This window comes from Mesoplodon densirostris, chromosome 3 (genome assembly GCF_025265405.1).
Source record: "Mesoplodon densirostris isolate mMesDen1 chromosome 3, mMesDen1 primary haplotype, whole genome shotgun sequence".
NCBI classification, from domain to species: domain Eukaryota; kingdom Metazoa; phylum Chordata; class Mammalia; order Artiodactyla; family Ziphiidae; genus Mesoplodon; species Mesoplodon densirostris.
In genome coordinates, this window is record NC_082663.1 from 60468900 (window position 1) to 60489246 (window position 20347).

Genomic DNA, 20347 nt, shown 5'->3' on the forward strand with positions numbered 1-20347 from the left:
AACACCTCTAATAGGGCAAATGAGGGGAACTTCAATGCTATTTAAATTATATTTTGGGAGGAAGTGTGAGAGTCTAAAGTAACTGTTTAAATAAGAATATATATATAAAATAAATCTAAAATTATTATTTTTAAAAACTTTAAATTTCTTAAAATAAAAAAGCACAAGAAATAATGCTTTATAGTGTTTATAGACATAGACTTATGTGTGAAAACATGGGCAGGAAGGATATACACCGACTTGAGGAACACAATTATCTCTGGGGAGGAAAGAAGAAAGGGGAATGGGATTAGGGAGGGGTCCAAAGAGAACATCAACTGTACCTACGTTTTGTTCAGGTCTCCCCAAAAATAAATGAAAACAAATATAGCAAAATCTTAACATTTGTTAATCTGGACACTGGATATGTGGACACAAGGATACCATTTGCTCACTTTTCCCCCACATATTTGACAATATTTCTCATGTTTTCTGGTTGTAGTTCCTATACTTATTAGGAAGGGAAAAGCTGGAGAAAACCAACAAGCCACACCTAGTCCTTTGCCTGAATTAAAATAACTAAAATAGCAGAGGATGCCTTACATAATACATAAGCACCTATAATTCATTTGGTATTCGATTTATTTATCATGAGAATCCTAAAAAAGGGTAATAAGAGAGTCTGCTTGCAGTAGATGTGTTTGCATTCCTCCCCAAATTTAGTAAAGCAATAATTAGACTTCAAGAGGAAAATCCATTTTCATATTATCCAAGGGTATACAGGGTTCATTCCATTCTCATGTATGGGTCTAGAGAGAAACTGTGATTCAAGATGGACATGCAACACTTCGCTCTTGTTTTATGGATTTTTGGTATTAAAAGGGGGGAAAGAAACTTAGAACAAAAATATTTTTTCAGTGGAAATAAATATCTGATGTTAGGTTAAAATCAATGGTAAATTATATTTTATAAAAGTTTTCTAATAAATTACTTTCCAGTTAAATATTACTTCATTAAGAAAAGAATAGTGCTATGGACTTTACACAAATGCAAATATAAATTCACTAATTGCTTTTAAAACACCACAACACAATATATCCACACAATGAAATACTAAACAGCATTAAAAAAGAATAGAGCTACATGAATCCACAGGAATGAATCTCATAATGATAAAGATGAATAAGAAAAAGCAAACTACAGAAGAATTCATACAGTACATATTATTTACATAAAGTTTTTTATTTTTTTTTTTGCGGCACTGCACAGCTTGTGTGATCTTAGTTCCCCAGCCAGGGATTGAACCCCGGGCCCTCGGCAGTGAAAGCACAAAGTCCTAACTACTGGACTGCCAGGGAATCCCCTAAACTTTTTAACTATGTAAAACAATATGACATTGTTAGAGGATGTATACATATGTATTAAAGCCTAAGAAATGCATGGGGAAAATAAATGCCAAATTGAGGATAGTGCTTATTTCAGGGAAGGGAGTAAGCTAATTGGATAGGACAGAAGTTCAACTTATTTTGGCAATGATCCACTTCTCATGGATAGTACATGCTGGATGATACATGAGTATTTGTTACCTTATTCTTTATATTTTTTTGTGTATCTGAAATTTCTTTTTTTTTTTAATTTTAAAAGCCACCACAGAAAAATAACCCAAAGAAAGAATGGTTAAAGGATCTAAATAGACATTTTTCCAAAGGAGATACATAAATGACCAATAAGCACATGAAAAGATGCTCAACATCAAATGCAAATCAAAACTACAATGAGATGCCACTCCACATCCACTGAGGTGGCTCTAATAAAAAAGACAAATAATAACGAGTGTTGGCGAGGATATGGAGAAACTGCAACTCTCATACAATGTTTATGAGAACGTAAAATGGTGCGGTTGCTTTGGGAAACAGTTTGGCAGTTCCTCAAAAGGTTATGACCAATTTCATCCACACCTAGGTATATACACCAGAGTAATGTCCACACAAAAACTACACAAATGTTCAAAGTAACACTATTCGTAATATCTAAAAAGTGGAAACAGTCCTCAAGTCCATCAACTGATGGTGGATAAACAAAATGTGGCATATCCATACAAGGGAATATTCTTCAGCCATTAAAAGAAAAAAATGAAGCACTGATTCATGCTACAACATGGATGAACCTTGAAAACATTTATGCAAAATGAAAGAAGCTAGACACAAAGGGCTTACAATAGAATTATATCATACAATTCCATTCATATGAAATGTCCAGAACAGGTAAATCCATAAACACAGAAAATAGATTAGTGGTTGATTGCTAGGGGATAAAGGAATGGGGGAATAGAAGAGTGACTGCTAATTGGTACAGGTTTTCTTTTTGGCGTGATGAGAATGTCCTGGAATTAGACAGTAGTTATGGTTGCATAGCTGTGAATATAATAAAAAACCACTGAATTGTACACTTTAAGAGGGTAAATTTTATGGTATGTGAATTATATTTCAACTTTTAAAAAAAGTTACCACACCCCCAAAATGCCATTTATGTGGAGGTAAGGGCACATTTGCAAAATTAAGCCCTAGGGAGCCAAGGAATATAATTTACTTAATATTGATATATGCACATTTAAAATATCCTGCAGAAACAAGTCAGAAGTGACACTGAGACAAGTTTAACTTCCTAAAAATTTAATCCAATTACCTGTGTACATGAGAGAGGTCAGTGGATACCGCAAGCCAAGTGCATCTTCTGTAAAGGAATCAACAAAGTCCTCCAGCATATGAAGCCCAAAGTCTTTGCCTCTATATTTCTTTCTTACGAACATTGTATCAAGAACTGGCAGTTGGTAGCTTTGGGTAAGAAACGAGGCACATATGCTTCCTGCAGTCATAAAACAGAAATCCAACAATTTTTCACATTTAAAAGGCCATATATGTATATACATTTAGAGAACATGAGTTAAATCTAAAATTGTTTAGCTTTTCTTACATGAAGAAAAATGTTAAAGACACACATAAGTTTTATAATATAAAATGCTTTCCAGCTATTACATATCATAATGTATACAAGATGATGAGAAGAGCTATTTATTTTACGTTTGCCAACAGTATCTCATACAAGATAAACAACTATTACCATCTGATGAACTATATACTAGAATATATATCACTGTCCATAGACTTGCACAGCTTTAAAACTCATCAACTATTAAATTTTCAAATTTAAAGAGTATTTGGTGATTGTATATAGTTTATATTATAATACCTGAAGTATCTAATTCCAACCTTATTATGTGAATATTCATCTTTTCCCTTTACTTTTTGCCTAGTGATTACAGTCTCATTTGTATCTATTTAATGATGGCAAAGAAGTGAGTTAGTTCTCCAAATTTTTAAGGACTATGGATTAGGACTAAATGGAAACATCTGTTTTAGAAATGGCTAAGTCAGCAATCTTTCTGCTGTGAATATTCATTTTAAAATATCTTGTACGTTTAAGGTTTAACAGGAGAAATGTTTGTAGTAGTAATTAAATGTCTCTCCTTGTTACATTACAGAGCTATTCTGATTTGTCTTTTAAGAACTCTGATTTGGGTTTTGACCCTCCAAATAGATGTGTAAGCTCCTGTAATGTATCTTAAGATAGTTTATAAGTTGAGGGCATCATGGTGGGGCGGCCCACTTTCTATTAATTTTAATATTAATTCATAGTTAGCTATCAGTCAACATTCTACTTTTTTGTGCCTCAAGTAAAACAACCTATTATTCTCAGTTACATTATTCACATGATTTTGGATAATTATAATAACGTAGTTCAAGAAAGAAACAAAATTTCAGGTAACAAACACCTCACAAATTAACTTTTACCAATCATATCATTTGATGAGTTGGTCAGTGTAACAAGGCTTTTTTTAGTTCAACCAAATAATGAATTACATATGATTAAATTGGAGAACTCCAATAACTTTTTGCAATAGACTCTAAGACTATCAACTAATTTAAATTCAGAATAGTTAACGCACATTGCTACGTACTTAGATCTTCACGGCTGACATTCAGTTTGGATACTGCTAAGGGTCAAAATGTCTTATTATAGTGATTTAGTTAACAATATTGTATTATATACTTTAAATTTACTAAAAAGGTAGATCTTAAGCGTTAGCACCTCAAGAAAAAAAAAGAAAGAAAATGGTAACCATAAATTTATTAATTATCTTGATTTTGGTGAATATTTCACAATGTACATCAGATCATCAAGTTGCGCACATTAAACATATACAACTTCAAATTATCAATTATATTCAAAAGCCTAAATAAATTTTTAAAGAATCTAACAGGTAGTCTCACCAACAAGCTACTGTGACCATTATCAGTTTTTAATGCCTTAAAATCAGGGTTTTCTCATAGTAACTGCTAGAAGTGATAATGAAATCAAAGGAGACATTACTTTATAAGTAGCAGTAATTCAAAGGACAAAGCAAAAATGAGAAGAGAAAGCACTATCTAGTTCTCAATACCATCTGAGGATCTGTTGCTACTTACTATTGTGCGTGCCTCAGAATACCAATTATATGAAGTAAATTTCCCACAAATTAATTTTTTTTTCTGTTTTCACACAAACATTCCTTTAAGCAGAGAAAAGGTAAAGTCCAGCATCTAATAGTGTTCAAATGGTCAATTTATGGAACTAATAATGTTCACAAAGTTTAAAGTTCTACCATTTACTCACCATGTACATATTCATTTCAAAAAATCATGCTAATTCTCTTTTGCCTACACCTCAATACTTATTTTTGTATTTGTATCAGGTTCTACCCTGATACAAAAGCAATCAAATAAAGGGCAGAAAACCTCTGCCCTGTTACCAGAGTTTCTTCAGACACATCAACAGCTGCAGATAATAGCACAATTACTTAGTAAAAACCACAACCTCCTTAAATGAAGTTTTCATTAAAATAAATCTACTAATTGAAATAAAATTAAATTTAGCATTGCATATGGCAGCTTGAATATTTATGTTCCTCAGAGTACCATCTTTGGCCACCTTCTTTTTCTACATGCTTTCTCTGGGTAATCTCACCTACTCTAAAGCCTTCTACCATTTATCCAAATGCTCATGACCACTAAACTTTTTTTTTTTTTTTTTTTTTTTTGCTGTACGTGGGCCTCTCACTGTTGTGGCCTCTCCCGTTGCGGAGCACAGGCTCCGGACACGCAGGCTCAACGGCCATGGCTCACGGGCCCAGCCGCTCCGCGGTATGTGGGATCTTCCCAGACCGGGGCACGAACCCGTGTTCCCTGCATTGGCAGGCAGACTCTCAACCACTGCGCCACCAGGGAAGCCCACCACTAAACTTTTATTTCTGTAATACATGAGACTTACTACAAGATGAATGGAAGAGCTAATATAAATGTAAATACAACAAAAAACACATGATCATCTCCAAAGACAAAGCAAAATTCAGTACATTCATGATAAAAATACTCAACATCCTCAACCTGATAAGGGATCTATGGCTAACAAACATCACACTTAATGGTGAAAGACTGGATGTTTCTCCCTAAGATCAGGAACAAGATAAAAATGTTTATCCTCACCACTTCTACTCAACATGGTAAGGAGGTTCTAGCCAGGGCAATCAGGCAAGAAAGGGAAATTAAAGGCACCCAGATTGGAAAGAAAGAAGTAAAACCACATTCACAGATGACATGATCTTGTATACAGACCTTAAGATTTTCATCTTAAGAAAACCACTAAAAAATTATTATTTTTTAAAAAAATATTTATTTATTTATTTGGCTGCACTGGGTCTTAGTTGGCACATGGGATCTTTGTTGCCAAGTGCAGGATCTTTTAGTTGAGGCATACAGGATCTAGTTCCCTGACCAGGGATCAAACCTAGGCCCACTGCATTGGGAGCATGAAGTCTTAACCACTGGATCACCAGTGAAGTCCCAGAAATCCACTAAAAAATTATCAAAACTGATTTTTTTTTAAAGTTCGGCAAGGTCACAGGATATAAGATCAATATACAAAAATCAGTTGGGGACCTCCCTGGCAGTCCAGTGGTTAAGACTTCCACTGCAGGGAGCACAGGTTCGAACCCTTGTCAGGGAACTAGGAACCCACATGCCACGCAGGACAGCCGAAAAAGAAAAATCAATTGTATTTATATACACCAGCAATGAACAATCTGAAAATGAAACTAAGAAAACAATTCCACTTACAATAGCATCAACAAATAATAAAATTCTTAGGAATAAATTTAACAAAAGTACAAAACTTGTATACTGAAAACTACAAACATTTAAAAGAAATTAAAGAACACTTAAATAGGGCTTCCCTGGTGGCGCAGTGGTTAAGAATCCACCTGCCAATTCAAGGGACACGGGTTCGAGCCCTGGTCCGGGAAGATCCCACATGCCGCAGAGCAACTAAGCCTGTGCGCCACAACTACTGAAGCCTGAGCTCTAGAGCCTGTGTGCCACAACTACTGAAGCCCATGCGCCTAGAGCCCGTGCTCCGACAACGAGAAGCCTGTGCACCCCACTCGCCGCCAACTAGAGAAACCTCAGGCACAGCAACAAAGACCCAACGCAGCCAAAAACAAATAAAATTAAAAAAAAAAAAAAGAACACTTAAATAAATGGAAAGACATCCCATGTTCATGGTTCAGAAGACAACATTGTTAAGATGTCAATACTCCCCAAACGGACCTACAGGTTCAAAATCCCAGCTGGATTTTTTGCAGAAATTGACAAAGTAATCCTAAAAATCATATGGAAACGCAAAAGAACCACAAACAGCCAAAACAATCGTAACAAAGAAGAACAAAGTTGGAAGACTCACACTTCCCATTTTAAAACTTACAAAGCTACATACAGGAATCAAGCCAGTGTGATATTGGCACAAGAATAAACAGAGACAAACAGAATAGAAGTTCCAGAAATAAAACCTCTTATTTATGGTCAACTGATTTTCAACAGGAGTCCCAAGGCATTTCTATGGGAACAGAATAGTCTTTTTAAATGAATGGTGCTGGGACAACTGCATATCCCTATATGCAAAAAAATGATGTTGGACCCCTCCCCCTTTCCTCAGACCATATATAGAAATTAACTGCAAATGGATCATAAACATAACTTTAAGTGCTAAAACTATAAAATCTTAGAAGGAAACACAGAAGTAAATCTTCACCACCTTGGGGTAGGAAAAGCCTTCTTAGCTACAACACCAAAAGCGCTACACCACCAAAAGCAAAAGTGACACATAAAAAGAAGATAATTGGCTTTTATCAAAACTAGTGTTTCAAAGGATACCATCAAGAAAGTAAAAAGACAACCCCAAAAATGAGAGAAAATACTCTCAAATTATGTATCTGATAAGGGACTTGTATCTAGAATGTATGAAAAATGCTTACCACTCAATAACAAAGACACAAATAAAACCCAATTTAAAAATGGGTTGGGTTTCCCTGGTGGCACAGTGGTTGAGAGTCCGCCTGCCGATGCTAGGGACACGGGTTCGTGCCCCGGTCCGGGAAGATCCCACATGCCACGGAGCGGCTAGGCCCATGAGCCATGGCCGCTGAGCCTGCACGCCCAGAACCTGTGCTCCGCAACGGGAGAGACCACAAGAGTGAAAGGCCCACGTACCGCAAAAGAAAAAAAAAAAAATTCAATGTCACTAATCATCAGGGAAATGGCAAATCAAATGAGGTATCACCTCATACCTGTCAGGATTGCTATTATCAAAAAAACAAAAACAACAAAGACAACAAATGCTGGCAAAGATATGGAAAACTGGAACCCTTGTATACTGTTAATGGGAATGCAAAATGGTGCAGCCACTATGAAAAACAGTATAGAGGTTCCTCAAAATATTAAAAATAGAACTACCACATGATCCAGCACACTTCTGGGTATATATCCAAAATAATTGAAATCAGGATCTCAAAGAGATATTAACAATCCAGTGTTCATTGCAGAACTATTCACAATAGCCAAGATGTGGTAACAACCTAAATGTCCACTGATGGATGATGGATTAAAAAAAATATGGTATATATATATATATATATATATACACAACAGAATAATATTCAGCCTCAAAAAAAAAAAGTAAATCCTGCAATATACAACATGGATCAACCTTGAAGACATTATGCTAAGTGAAATAAGTCAGTCACAGGACAAATACTGCATGATTCCAATTATATGAGACATTTAAAATAGTCAAACTCACAGAAGCAGAGAGCAGAACAACGGTTGCCAAGGGCAGGGTGAGGGGGAATTGGGGAGCTGTTAATCAATGGGTTTAAAGCTTCAGTAAGGCAAGTTCTAGAGACCTGCTGTATAACATTACACCTATAGTCAACAGTGTTGTAATCTACAGTTAAAAATCTGTTGAGGGCTTCCCTGGTAGCGCAGTGGTTGAGAGTCCGCCTGCCGATGCAGGGTACACGGGTTCATGCCCCGGTTCAGGAAGATCCCACATGCCGTGGAGTGGCTGGGCCCGTGAGCCATGGCCACGGAGCCTGTGCTCCACAATGGGAGAGGCCACAACAGTGAGAGGCCCGCATACTCAGAAAAAAAAAAAAATCTGTTGAGAGTAGATCTTACGTTAAGTGTTCTTACCACAATAAAGATTACAAAATATTTTTTAAGATAAATAATCTAGACAGAAAGGAGATTAGTGGTTTCCAGGAATTTCAGGGTAAAGGAAATGAGGAGTGATAGCTAATGCGTACAGAAATTCCTGAGGTGATGAAAATGTTCTCAAATTAGACAGTAGTGATGGTTGTACAACTCTGTGAGTATACTAAGAATCACTTCAGGGTGAATTTGATGATATATGAATTATAGTAGGATGGATCTCAAAATAACTATTCTGAAAGAACCCAGACTAAAAAAAACTGTATACACTGTATGATTCCATTTTATAAAATTCCAGAAAAAGCAGGCTAATATATAATAATAGACAGCAGATAACTGTTTGCTTGGGGTCAAACGGGGGAAGGAAGGATGGTTACAAATAGGCACAAAGAAACTTCTGGGGGTAACAGATATGTTCATTATCTTGATTGTGGTGATAGTATCACAGCTGTATAAATAAGTAAAAATACAACAAATTGGAAACTTTAAATATGGTCAAGTTTTTGTATGTCACATATACCACAATAAAGCTGGGGGGGGAAGATTTTTTTAAAAAAGGCCAACTCGATTTAAAAATGGGCAAAGGATTTGAATAGACATCCCAAAGAAGACATATAAACAGCAAATATGCACATGAAAAGATGCTCAACATCCTTAGCCATTTAGGAAATGCAAATCAAAATGACAATGCTATGCCACTTCACACCTACCAGGTTGGCTATAGTCAAAAACATAGATAAAAATAAGTGTTGGCTCACAATGCAACGCTTAAATGAAATGTTTATTTTTTCACTATTTTCTGTGCATCTATATATTTTTGCTGAACAAAAAGAATCATTGCTTTATATCATGTTTACTTTTTCTTAAATAGTCTATTTTCCCATGTCATTAAATATTCTCTGAAAGCATTTTAAAAAAGTATCGGCAAGGATGTGGAGAAACTGCAGTCCTGGTACATCGCTGGTGGGAATGTAAAACGATGCGGTTGCTTTAGAAAACAGTCTGACAGTTCCTCAAAAGGCTAAATTTAGAGTTACCATATGAACCTGGAATTCCACTCTTAGGTATATAACCACGAGAAATAAAAACCTGTACACAAATCTTCATAGCAGCATTATTCATAATGGCAAAGTCATAAAAACAACTCAAAAGTCCATCAAATGATAAAAGACAATATTAGAACATCCATACAAGGGAATATTATTTGGCCATAAAAAGGAATGAAGTGCTGATTCAAGAATGGATGAAACCTGAAAACAGTATGCTAAAGAAGTCAGATGCAAAAAACTATTCTGATTGTATGATTTCATTTACATGAAATGTCCAGAACAGGCAAATCTACAGGGACAGAAATCTATAAGCAGATTAGTGGTCACCTAGGGCCAGGTACCAAGGGTGGGGAGGGAATGGAGAGTGACTGTTAACGAGTACAGGGCAGGGTTTTTTTTGTGGTGATGAAAGTGATCGAAAATTGGTTATGGTGAAAGTTGTACAATTCTGTGAATATACTAAAAAAAATTGAATTGTATACTTTACATCTGTGAACTGTATGCTATATAAATAAACCTTAATAAAGCTGTAAAAATGTAAATAAACAACATAATTTATACATGTGACTCCAATAAACCATTTATAATTAGATTTTTCATATACTCCCCAAACCTGCTTCTCCTCCTGTTTACTAATTTTTCAGTAAATCTCATCACCATTCTACCAGTGGCTCAGAGCAAACCGTGAGATCTCATCCTTGACTCTTCCTTCATAGGCCATGTACAATCCATCAGAAACACTGCAGCAATAACTTCATAATTTATCTCAATTATGATGACTTCTACCCGCTTCTTCCTTGCCCGAGCCACCATCACCTCTCACCAGGGTTTTCTGCAATAATAGCCTCTTAACAAGCATAGCTCCTAACCCTGCCACCTCTCTTTCTGGTTTTCTACACAACAGAGCTACCTTTTTTAAAAGGCCAATCAGACTGTGTCACGCCCATGCTTAAAATCCTCCACCAGATTCCTATCACCCACAGAGTGAAATTTAGACTCTTTCCTTGGCTTACTGGACGTGTCAGGATACGTGCCGGTCTCTCTCCATCCCCATATCACTCACTCCCTCTACTCTGGCCACACTGGCCTTCTTGTTCTTTCTGAAACACCCTGAACTTTCTTCTGCCTCATGGCCTTTGCCTTTCAGTTCTTTGCCTGAATACCTCTTCTCTTGGAACTTCACGTATCTCATCATTCCCTCACTTCCTTCAGAGGTGCTTCCCCGACCGCTCTATTTAAGATAGTACCCCCCAACACACACTCTCTATTCTTTTAATCTACTTTTTCTTCACAGACCTGAGAGCATATCGCCTATTTGTCTGTTCATTGCTATCTCCTCCTCTCAAATGTAGGTTCTGTGATGACAGTTTACTTACAAAAATTGTATTACTATCTCTCAATTTCTCCCTCTTGCTCTTTTTCCTATTCACCCTCCTCCCCTTTCCCTCTCCTTCCCTATCAATATGATACAAAAAATAACTTTTGAATAAATGAATACATTTCAACAGTACCATTCAGGATCTATGCATCACATTCAAGAACAGCTATTCTGTCGCAACTGAATGACTCTCTTTTCATGGAATTACCATTTCTTCTTTGTCCAACCAGGAATGTGTCTTTCCTGACCTTCATAAAACCTTCATAAAGCCATCAATGTGTGACTGTCTCCACAGAACACAACATAAAGTGAATTCTAAACAAATAATGTGATTATCTTTATACGAGAGATCTTGTCATACACCACTAGGCAAGTACTCTCATTACAGTCTTCAGGCTTTATAAATTGGTTAACGTAACGTTAGCTGTTATAACAAACCAAATCTGGAAAGCTTAACATTAAAAAGTTTCATTTTTGTTTAAGTAACAGTCCCACATAGTTGTTGCTGGGTAGTGGACGGCTTTCTGACTCACAATCATCCAAGAACTTTTTCAGTTACCTATTGTTGCCTAACAAACCAGCCCAAAATGTACTGGCTTAAAACAAAATTTATTATTTCATTATTTATCACAACTCTCATATGGTATCAGATGGGCCACTGGCACAGCCAAAGGTCCAAATGGCTTCACTCCCACAGCAGTAGCTAGCCGGCTGCTGACTGGAATTGCAGCTGGCCTTGCCAGCTGGGCACCTCAGTTCAGTGTAGTTGCTTGAGCTTCCTCACCACATGGCAGTCTTGAGGTAGGTGTGTTTCTTACATGGTGACTAGTCTCTAAGAGTACCAAAGTGGAAACCACCAAGCTTCTTAAGGTTTAGGAGAGTGTCACTTGTGCTGCAGTCTACTGGTTAAAGCAAGTCACAGGGCCAACAGATTCAAGCAGGCTACACAAGGACATAGATACTGGAAGCACGGTTCACTGGGGCCCTCACAGTAACACAGGAACTCACGCTCCTTCTATCTTGTGGCTTCTCCATCCCCTAGCTCTTCAGAATCTTTTGCATTTAGCAGACAGATGAGGAAAAGGAATGCATCTTAACCACTCTGCTCTGATGTCATACATATCATTTCTCTCATTACCATGGGGAGAATTAGTCACACAGCCCCACCTACTTGTGAAAGCAACTGAAAAACATAATCCCTGAATGGACAGTTGCTGGCTGATGACAAGAATACAGAAGAGGAAGCACAAATATTTGGTAGACAGCTAGCAGCCTCAGTTAACTTTCTGCTTTCTCTTATCTCCCAGTAGATTAACATTTCCTTTTCAACTTTCAGGAAATCAACTTTGCATCTCAGCAGATAGTACTTTTTGCTGGCAGACTCCTTTCACAGTTATGTTTGCTTATCTCAGGCTATTTTCAGTAACTGGTAGCCTAACACCTATATTCACAAATACACATACTCACGTTATACAATAGTTTTGACTGATCTCATTCACATTTTAAGATTACACTAACTTCTGTGGCCCACACAAATATCCACATCTCCCCCATGTGGTCCACCTTACATTTCTAACTATGTATCTCTACTTATATGTCCCATAGGAACACTGAACTTTACATATCAAAACTGAACTCAAGTATTACCAGATCCACTCCCCGTATATTCCCAATTTTAGTTAACAGCTTCCCACCTAGGCACCTGAGTCAAAACCCTCCAGATTCATCACTGGTTCCTCCCCTCCCCTTCCCCCACACACGCACTGCAGTCACCTCACTCTGTCCATCCAGAAACCTCCCTCACATCTGTTTCCTTCTTTATCCCTATTGCCTCTTTCCTAGCATTGGTCCTTCCTTCACCTGGATGACTGAAATAGCTCTTTTAAGCGAAGTCCCTGACTTCAGAACACAATTTCTTTATCCATCACCAAGTGCTACAAAAATTATCTCCCTAAAATATTTAACCATGATGCCCCTAAATAAAATTCTTTGATCACTTCGTGCCAATAAGATGAAGTTCCAATGTTTAGTATGGCATTTAAGAACCTTCACAAGGGGACCTCCATCTCCACCTCTCCCCACCCTACAATCCTTTTAGCCCCACCAGCTTGCTCAAGGTGGTGTTATAAATGCACTTTGAACTTTCATGATTCTGTTCCTTCTTTCACATTTATATTCCATTCATCTGTTTACTAAGAATTTTCCTTTTCTTTCCCCTTCTCTGCCTACTGACATCCTACTTATCCTTCAAAGCCACTTTTAAATATCTCTTTCTCAGTGACACCTTCTTCCAGGCAAAATTAACTGCTCCATTCTTCCATGACTACTACTGTTGATACCTCAGATACAGTACTTACCAAACTGAATTTTGATTAGGTAACTAGTTTTCTGTCTCATCCACTAGATTTTTGGTGCTTTGAAGGCTCACCCCATGACCAGTCATCTTTGTGTCTCTACTGAGAATGGAATCAGCCCTACCTCCCCAATAAACAGAAACCCTATTGGGAAGTACATACTTTTTAAGATGGCTAAAACTTGACCTGAAAACAAAGTACCCACCTCATTTCCCAATGATACATTTCAGGCAGCCACAGAGTACAGTGGGACTCCCCCATGCCTCTGCTCACCACCTTAAGAAAAGGATTAAGCCTAGACAGTCTCAAGGCCCTAAAATATAACCTCAACCCTTCTCAAACACAAACTTCCACTATATTTTGCCTTTAGCTATATGTATCATCAATACTTATCATTTTTTTTTAATTTTATTATTTTTTTTTATTTTTTTTTTATTTTACAAATTTAATCAGTTATACATATACATATGTTCCCATATCCCCTCCCTTTTGCGTCTCCCTCCCACCCTCCCTATCCCACCCCTCCAGGCGGTCACAAAGAACCGAGCTGATCTCCCTGTGCTATGCGGCTGCTTCCCACTAGCTATCTACCTTACGTTTGGTAGTGTATATATGTCCATGCCGCTCTTTCACTTTGTCACAGCTTACCCTTCCCCCTCCCCATATCCTCAAGTCCATGCTCTAGTAGGTCTGCGTCTTTATTCCTGTCTTACCCCTATGTTCTTGATGACATTTTTTTCTTAAATTCCATATATATGTGTCAGCATACAGTATTTGTCTTTCTCTTTCTGACTTACTTCACTCTGTATGACAGACTCTAGGTCCATCCACCTCATTACAAATAGCTCAATTTCATTTCTTTTTATGGCTGAGTAATATTCCATTGTATATATGTGCCACATCTTCTTTATCCATTCATCCGATGATGGACACTTAGGTTGTTTCCATCTCCGGGCTATTGTAAATAGGGCTGCTATGAACATTTTGGTACATGTCTCTTTTTGAAATATGGTTTTCTCAGGGTATATGCCCAGTAGTGGGATTGCTGGGTCATATGGTAGTTCTATTTGTAGTTTTTTAAGGAACCTCCATACCGTTCTCCATAGTGGCTGTACCAATTCACATTCCCACCAGCAGTGCAAGAGTGTTCCCTTTTTTCCACACACTCTCCAGCATTTATTGTTTCTAGATTTTTTTTTTTTTTTTTTTTTTTTTTTTTGCGGTATGCGGGCCTCTCACTGTTGTGGCCTCCCCCGTTGCGGAGCACAGGCTCCGGACGCGCAGGCTCAGCGGCCATGGCTCACGGGCCCAGCCGCTCCGCGGCATATGGGATCCTCCCAGACCGGGGCACGAACCCGTATCCCCTGCATCGGCAGGCGGACTCTCAACCACTTGCGCCACCAGGGAGGCCCTGTTTCTAGATTTTTTGATGATGGCCATTCTGACTGGTGTGAGATGATATCTCATTGTAGTTTTGATTTGCATTTCTCTAATGAGTAAAGATGTTGAGCATCCTTTCATGTGTTTGTTGGCTGTCTGTATATCTTCTGTGGAGAAATGTCTATTTAGGTCTTCTGCCCATTTTTGGATTGGGTTGTTTGTTTTTTTGCTATTGAGCTGCATGAGCTGCTTATAAATTTTGGAGATTAATCCTTTGTCAGTTGCTTCATTTGCAAATATTTTCTCCCATTCTGAGGGTTGTCTTTTCGTCTTGTTTATGGTTTCCTTTGCTGTGCAAAAGCTGTGAAGTTTCATTAGGTCCCATGTGTTTATTTTTGTCTTTATTTCCATTTCTCTAGGAGGTGGGTCAAAAAGGATCTTGCTGTGATTTATGTCATAGAGTGTTCTGCCTATGTTTTCCTCTAGGAGTTTGATAGTGTCTGGCCTTACATTTAGGTCTTTAATCCATTTTGAGCTAATTTTTGTGTATGGTGTTAGGGAGTGATCTAATCTCATACTTTTACATGTCGCTGTCCAGTTTTCCCAGCACCACTTATTGAAGAGACTGTCCTTTCTCCACTGTACATTCCTGCCTCCTTTATCAAAGATAAGGTGACCATATGTCTGTGGGTTTATCTCTGGGCTTTCTATCCTGTTCCATTGATCTATCTTTCTGTTTTTGTGCCAGTACCATACTGTCTTGATTACTGTAGCTTTGTAGTATAGTCTAAAGTCAGGGAGCCTGATTCCTCCAGCTCCGTTTTTCGTTCTCAAGATTGCTTTGGCTATTCGGGGTCTTTTGTGTTTCCATACAAATTGTGAAATTTTTTGTTCTAGTTCTGTGAAAAATGCCAGTGGTAGTTTGATAGGGATTGCATTGAATCTGTAGATTGCTTTGGGTAGTAGAGTCATTTTCACAATGTTGATTCTTCCAATCCAAGAACATGGTACATCTCTCCATCTATTTGTATCATCTTTAGTTTCTTTCATCAGTGTCTTATAATTTTCTGCATACAGGTCTTTTGTCTCCTTAGGTAGGTTTATTCCTAGATATTTTATTCTTTTTGTTGCAATGGTAAATGGGAGTGTTTCCTTGATTTCACTTTCAGATTTTTCATCATTAGTATATAGGAATGCCAGAGATTTCTGTGCATTAATTTTGTATCCTGCAACTTTACCAAATTCATTGATTAGCTCTAGTAGTTTTCTGGTAGCATCTTTAGGATTCTCTATGTATAGTATCATGTCATCTGCAAACAGTGACAGCTTTACTTCTTCTTTTCCCATTTGGATTCCTTTTATTTCCTTTTCTTCTCTGATTGCTGTGGCTAAAACTTCCAAAACTATGTTGAATAAGAGTGGTGAGAGTGGGCAACCTTGTCTTGTTCCTGATCTTAGTGGAAATGGTTTCAGTTTTTCACCATTGAGGACGATGCTGGCTGTGGGTTTGTCATATATGGCCTTTATTATGTTGAGGAAAGTTCCCTCTATGCCTACTTTCTGCAGGGTTTTTATCATAAATGGGTGTTGAATTTTGTCAAAAGTTTTCTCTGCATCTATTGAGATGATCATATGGTTTTTCTCCTTCAGTTTGTTAATATGGTGTATCACATTGATTGATTTGCGTATATTGAAGAATCCTTGCATTCCTGGAATAAACCCCACTTGATCATGGTGTATGATCCTTTTAATGTGCTGTTGGATTCTGTTTGCTAGTATTTTGTTGAGGATTTTTGCATCTATGTTCATCAGTGATATTGGCCTGTAGTTTTCTTTCTTTGTGACATCCTTGTCTGGTTTTGGTATCAAGGTGATGGTGGCCTCGTAGAATGAGTTTGGGAGTGTTCCTCCCTCTGCTATATTTTGGAAGAGTTTGAGAAGGATAGGTGTTAGCTCTTCTCTAAATGCTTGATAGAATTCGCCTGTGAAGCCATCTGGTCCTGGGCTTTTGTTTGTTGGAAGATTTTTAATCACAGTTTCAATTTCAGTGCTTGTGATTGGTCTGTTCATATTTTCTATTTCTTCCTGATTCAGTCTTGGCAGCTTGTGCATTTCTAAGAATTTGTCCATTTCTTCCAGGTTGTCCATTTTATTGGCATAGAGTTGCTTATAGTAATCTCTCATGATCTTTTGTATTTCTGCAGTGTCAGTTGTTACTTCTCCTTTTTCATTTCTAATTCTATTGATTTGAGTCTTGTCCCTTTTTTTCTTGATGAGTCTGGCTAATGGTTTATCAATTTTGTTTATCTTCTCAAAGAACCAGCTTTTAGTTTTATTGATCTTTGCTATCGTTTCCTTCATTTCTTTTTCATTTATTTCTGATCTGATTTTTATGATTTCTTTCCTTCTGCTAACTTTGGGATGTTTTTGCTCTTCTTTCTCTAATTGCTTTAGGTGCAAGGTTAGGTTGTTTATTCGAGATGTTTCCTGTTTCTTAAGGTGGGATTGTATTGCCATAAACTTCCCTCTTAGAACTGCTTTTGCTGCATCCCATAGGTTTTGGGTCGTCGTGTCTCCATTGTCATTTGTTTCTAGGTATTTTTTAATTTCCTCTTTGATTTCTTCAGTGATCACTTCGTTATTAAGTAGTGTATTGTTTAGCCTCCATGTGTTTGTATGTTTTACAGCTCTTTTCCTGTAATTGATATCTAGTCTCATAGCATTGTGGTCGGAAAAGATACTTGATACAATTTCAATTTTCTTAAATTTACCAAGGCTTGATTTGTGACCCAAGATATGATCTATCCTGGAGAATGTTCCATGAGCACTTGAGAAAAATGTGTATTCTGTTGTTTTTGGATGGAATGTCCTATAAATATCAATTAAGTCCATCTTGTTTAATGTATCATGTAAAGCTTGTGTTTCCTTATTTATTTTCATTTTGGATGACCTGTCCATTGGTGAAAGTGGGGTGTTAAAGTCCCCTACTATGATTGTGTTACTGTCGATTTCTCCTTTTATGGCTGTTAATATTTCCCTTATGTATTGGGGTGCTCCTATGTTGGGTGCATAAATATTTACAATTGTTATATCTTCTTCTTGGATTGATCCCTTGATCATTATGTAGTGTCCTTCTTTGTCTCTTCTAGTAGTCTTTATTTTAAAGTCTATTTTGTCTGATATGAGAATTGCTACTCCAGCTTTCTTTTGGTTTCCATTTGTATGGAATATCTTTTTCCATCCCCTTACTTTCAGTCTGTATGTGTCTCTAGGTCTGAAGTGGGTCTCTTGTAGACAGCATATATATGGGTCTTGTTTTTGTATCCATTCAGCCAGTCTGTGTCTTTTGGTGGGAGCATTTAGTCCATTTACATTTAAGGTAATTATTGATATGTATGTTCCTATTCCCATTTTCTTAATTGTTTTGGGTTCGTTATTGTAGTTCTTTTCCTTCTGTTGTGTTTCTTGCCTAGAGAAGTTCCTTTAGCATTTGTTGTAAAGCTGGTTTGGTGGTGCTGAACTCTCTCAGCTTTTGCTTGTCTGTAAAGGTTTTAATTTCTCCATCAAATCTGAATGAGATCCTTGCTGGGTAGAGTAATCTTGGTTGCAGGTTTTTCTCCTTCATCACTTTAAGTATGTCCTGCCACTCCCTTCTGGCTTGTAGAGTTTCTGCTGAGAGATCAGCTGTTATCCTGATGGGGATTCCCTTGTGTGTTATTTGTTGTTTTTGCCTTGCTGCTTTTAATATGATTTCTTTGTGTTTAATTTTTGACAGTTTGATTAATATGTGTCTTGGTGTATTTCTCCTTGGATTTATTCTGTATGGGACTCTCTGTGCCTCCTGGACTTGATTAACTATTTCCTTTCCCATATTAGGGAAGTTTTCAACTATTATCTCTTCAAATATTTTCTCAGTCCGTTTCTTTTTCTCTTCTTCTTCTGGAACCCCTATAATTCGAATGTTGGTGCGTTTAATGTTGTCCCAGAGGTCTCTGAGACTGTCCTCTGTTCTTTTCATTCTTTTTTCTTTATTTTGCTCTGCAGCAGTTATTTCCACTATTTTATCTTCCACCTCACTTATCCGTTCTTCTGCCTCAGTTATTCTGCTATTGATCCCATCTAGAGTATTTTTTATTTCATTTATTGTGTTTTTAATCGATGCTTGATTCGTCTTTAGTTCTTCTACGTCCTTGTTAACTGTTTCTTGCATTTTGTCTATTGTATTTCCAAGATTTTGGATCATCTTTACCATCATTATTCTGAATTCTTTTTCAGATAGACTGCCTATTACCTCTTCATTTGTTAGGTCTGGTGGGTTTTTATCTTGCTCCTTCTCCTGCTGTGTGTTTTTCTGTCTTCTCATTTTGCTTATGTTACTGTGTTTGGGGTCTCCTTTTTGAAGGCTGCAGGTTCGTAGTTCCCGTTGTTTTTGGTGTCTGTCCCCAGTGGCTAAGGTTGGTTTAGTGGGTTGTGTAGGCTTCTTGGTGGAGGGGACTACTGCCTGTGTTCTGGTGGATGAGGCTGGATCTTGTCTTTCTGGTGGGCAGGTCCACGTCTGGTGGTGTGTTTTGGGGTGTTTGCGGACTTTTTATGATTTGAGGCAGCCTCTCTGCTAATGGGTGGCGTTGTGTTCCTGTCTTGCTAGTTGTTTGGCATAGGGTGTCCAGCACTGTAGCTTGCTGGTCGTTGAGTGAAGCTGGGTGCTGGTGTTGAGATGGAGATCTCTGGAAGATTTTCGCCGTTTGATATTATGTGGAGCTGGGAGGTCTCTTGTGGACCAGTGTCCTGAAGTTCGCTCTCCCACCTCAGAGGCACAGCACTGACTCCTGGCTCCTCAATTTGGGATGATTTGTTGTCTATTCATGTATTCCACAGATGCAGGGTACATGAAGTTGATTGTGGAGCTTTAATCCGCTGCTTCTGAGGCTGCTGGGAGAGGTTTCCCTTTCTCTTCTTTGTTCTCACAGCTCCTGGGTCTCAGCTTTGGATTTGGCCCCGCCTCTGCGTGTAGGTCGCCTGAGGGCGTCTGTTCTTCACTCAGACAGGACAGGGTTAAAGGAGCAGCCTCTTCGGGGACTCTGGCTCACTCAGGCTGGGCGGGAGGGAGAGGCACGGAGTGCGGGGCGAGCCTGCAGCGGCAGAGGTCGGCGTGACGTTGCACCAGCCCGAGGCGCGCCGTGCGTTCTCCCAGGGAAGCCGCCCCTGGATCCCGGGGCCCCGGCAGTGGCAGGCTGCACAGGCTCCCGGAAGGGCGGTGTGGACAGTGACCTGCGCTCGCACACAGGCTTCTTGGCGGCGGCAGCAGCAGCCCCAGCGTCCCACGCCCGTCTCTGGGCTCCGCGCTTTCAGCCGCGACTCGCCCCCGTCTCTGGAGCTCCTTTACACGGCGCTCTTAATCCCCTCTCCTCGCGCACCAGGAAACCAAGAGGGAAGAAAAAGTCTCCTGCCTCTTCGGCAGCTCCAGAGTTTTCCCGGACTCCCTCCCGGCTAGCTGTGGCACATTAGCCCCCTTCAGGCTGAGTTCTCGCCGCCAGCCCCAGTCCTCTCCCTGCGCTCTGACCGAAGCCC

At 38.5% G+C, this 20347-nt stretch overlaps 1 protein-coding gene across 4 annotated transcripts in view; it reads right to left on the reverse strand.

Moving 5' to 3' along the window:
* Positions 1 to 20347, reverse strand: part of FAM169A (family with sequence similarity 169 member A) — a 70186-nt gene that overhangs the window by 17965 nt on the left and 31874 nt on the right. For all 4 annotated transcript variants that reach the window (XM_060091752.1, XM_060091754.1, XM_060091750.1 and 1 more), the window contains exon 6: positions 2665 to 2844. In XM_060091752.1, coding sequence (XP_059947735.1) covers positions 2665 to 2844 — 180 coding nt within the window. The remainder of the gene's footprint in view (positions 1 to 2664; positions 2845 to 20347) is intronic.